The sequence below is a fragment of the Postia placenta genome (assembly GCF_002117355.1).
Source record: "Postia placenta MAD-698-R-SB12 unplaced genomic scaffold POSPLAscaffold_6, whole genome shotgun sequence".
NCBI classification, from domain to species: domain Eukaryota; kingdom Fungi; phylum Basidiomycota; class Agaricomycetes; order Polyporales; family Adustoporiaceae; genus Rhodonia; species Rhodonia placenta.
This window is the reverse complement of record NW_020169837.1, coordinates 1152290-1155116: the sequence shown is the minus strand read 5'-3', so window position 1 is coordinate 1155116 and position 2827 is coordinate 1152290. Positions and strand designations below refer to the sequence as shown.

Below are 2827 nucleotides of genomic sequence, written 5' to 3'. Positions count from 1 at the left end.
GTCGGCTTATAAGAGTAGAAGCCCTGACAGGAGTGAATGGCGCACACAACAACAAGTGATTGGAACCAAGAATGTACTACATGTGAATATCAAAGTGAGAGGTCGGCGCACATTGCAAGGGTTTGAAGTCTCAGCATACTGTATAGTTTCATGCATGCAAATCAACCACACTGTAACAGCCGACTGGCATAGCGCTTGTAAGGGGCGATCAGAATATTTCGACATCCTTTTGATTCTCGACATTACTATGGGTGGACCCTATTTATAAGACTTTTCGGTATTTTGCGCATTCCTCAACATCGCCCAACCTGAACCTCATCGGTATAGACAGTTCCGTGCAGATTTCCTCCTTATACTTGCACGTCTGCCTGGCTCTTTGATGTAGGTCGCTGCCATGTCCTCGGGTGTGTTCCAATGCAAAAGTACCAAATTGCCCCAAGTCGATCATTGCAATTGATCATGATCGTACACGGGGAGCTCACGCTACTCGCCCCCGGCGGACTTTTTGACGCTCCACCCTGGGTGAATAGCCGATGAGTCTGGGTGGAAATGAGAGGGGCAGACCTCAGTCTATCAGTGCGCAACTCCGCCCCAGCACTAAATTGACATGAGCCCACGCACAAATCTTCATCAAAGCACGTGCTGCCTTCAAATGGCATATTCCATTATAATTTCTTAGCTTATCATTGCTGTTTGTGTACACTGAAAATTCTTTCATTTACCCTTATCATTGCTGTTTATGTATGCATATCAAAACATCCATTGAATGCCCCCCCAGCCACTCAGCAATACATGGATTAGTGGTAGTATATTGGGATGCACTCATGAGCGTGGGCACCATGCGCAGGAACACAGCCATGTGCGTGTAATCCGTGGCCGACATGGGGAATAGTGTCACCCTGAGCATGAATGTGCAGCTGTGCACGGTGTAGATCAGCATGTCTGTGGGTGGGCATGCGGGTCAGCTGGGCCAGGGAGGGACGACAGGATGTGGACACATGCTAGTAGACAATGTCCTCACGGCCATGCACCTAGGGGACGGGCTGCAGGAGTATGCGGATGCCTGCTGGTAGATGACATTCTGGCAACTGTGCGCCTCAGGGACGGGCTGCTGGATAGGATGACTTTGCTGCCGTGTGTTTTGAGCACGCGTGCAGTGAACTCCTGTGAGTCACGGCATGAGATGGCATCGACTGCTGTGGTGACAGTGTCGCCTGGTGGCGGCCTTGAGCATGGTGACAGCCTTGGGGCTGGTGTGGTGGTCAACAAAGATGTCTGCGGCGAGCACACACATGAGGGCATGGTTGTGTGGGAACGTGCTCGTCGCCAATTTGTACCTGTGAAATGCAGCAGTGATGGCACTCACCTGAAGCCCCAGTATGGCTCCCACGATTCACCCCCAACAGCCATTCCAAGAATGCTTGCTTGCCGCATGCCTGTTATAAAAGTTAGTATGAACATTTTTTACATGAAACAGGCTCTCGCTAGAACAGGAGCGAGGTACTGGAACAAGACCCCCAGGCGACAATTGCCGCAAACAGGACATGAACATGTGGGAATGAGAAATGTCGACGTGGTGCTGGCCGCAGATCTCCCTATTTGGACTTGTTTGACCTGCTTTGTGCTGGGACGCTAAGTGCATTCATGTGGATCACATGACCATGCAAAACTCAGCCTGGGGCAGACTCTCAGGCGGGTTCAACCGGGGCGGACTCTCGGGCAGAGCAAGGCTCATCAATTTCACTTTGTGCTCAGGTCTGCCCCAGGTGGAGTATAGCACAAATTTATTTTAGGTTCTGGCGGACTGCAGAGGGGCGGACCTCAGTCTATCTGAACATCTGGCTGTGTACATAGCACATACTTAGCAGTCTGCTGAATGGCAGCAAACACAATTTACCCAAGACAAAAACACCAGGCGCCCACATGTGACTTCAACACCATCTTTTCTTTTACATATACACTGAAACCTAACCTAACCTAATGCCAGCCTAACTTAACCTAACTTAACCAAACCTAACCAAACCTAACCAAACCTAACCTAATCCTAACTGAACCTAACTGTAACCTAACTGTGACCTAACCATAACTCAATATTAAATGTGTGAAAAACAACTTTGAAGTTGAGGAGTATTGAAAATAAAAAGGATTCAAGGGTATTCAAACCTCCATTTGCTGAACAGAAGGAGCAGCATTACCACTAAGCCAACAGGGAACTGTTCTAAAGGAATATAGGATTATTATATGGTCCACATGCTCAATTTGAAAGATCATCAGATTAGATCGGTGCTTTTGTGCTGGGTAAATTGTGTTTGCTGCCGAATGGCCGCGCACACCACTTCACTTGCCGCACACAGTCATCCTATACAGATGTATGCAAACGTCCTCAGTGACCGGCTGGAAGTATTCTATGGTGGTTGGCCGCTCCCATCAATGTTGTGTCTGCTAGAGAATGAATGTATAAAATGCATGAAATCCCCAGCCAGCCTGAGCTAGACTAGACCAAGCATTCCTGTCTGACAACCTCGATTGAGTGCTGCAGTGATGAGGCTGCTCCTCACTGGTGCCACTGGCATTGGTGAGTGCTCTCGCAGCCTGCGCGCCGTCCAGGTAGCAGCTGACATCCGTGCACACAGCGGGTCTCGCTATATATCGCACAGCCCTCGCTGATCCCTTTGTTCGCCACATCACTCTCTTGAGCAGACATCCATTACCTTCATGGGCTGTTCTTCCGGAAGATGCACCCTCTCGCACAACCATGATCATGCACAACAACTTCCTGAAGTATCCTCCAGATGTCGCCCGCCAGCTTGCAGCACATGATGCATGC

General features: G+C 49.5%; 1 protein-coding gene across 1 annotated transcript; it reads left to right on the top strand.

Annotated features, from left to right (window-relative positions):
• Window positions 1-938: 938 nt before the first annotated feature.
• On the top strand, window positions 939-1636 carry POSPLADRAFT_1046213 (hypothetical protein; the record flags this gene model as incomplete). Its single annotated transcript, XM_024478972.1, has 4 exons — window positions 939-1069; window positions 1102-1166; window positions 1209-1447; window positions 1478-1636. The coding sequence occupies 4 exons, from the start codon at window positions 939-941 to the stop codon at window positions 1634-1636; spliced, it is 594 nt and encodes a 197-aa protein (XP_024339607.1).
• Between the last annotated feature and the right edge of the window lie 1191 nt (window positions 1637-2827).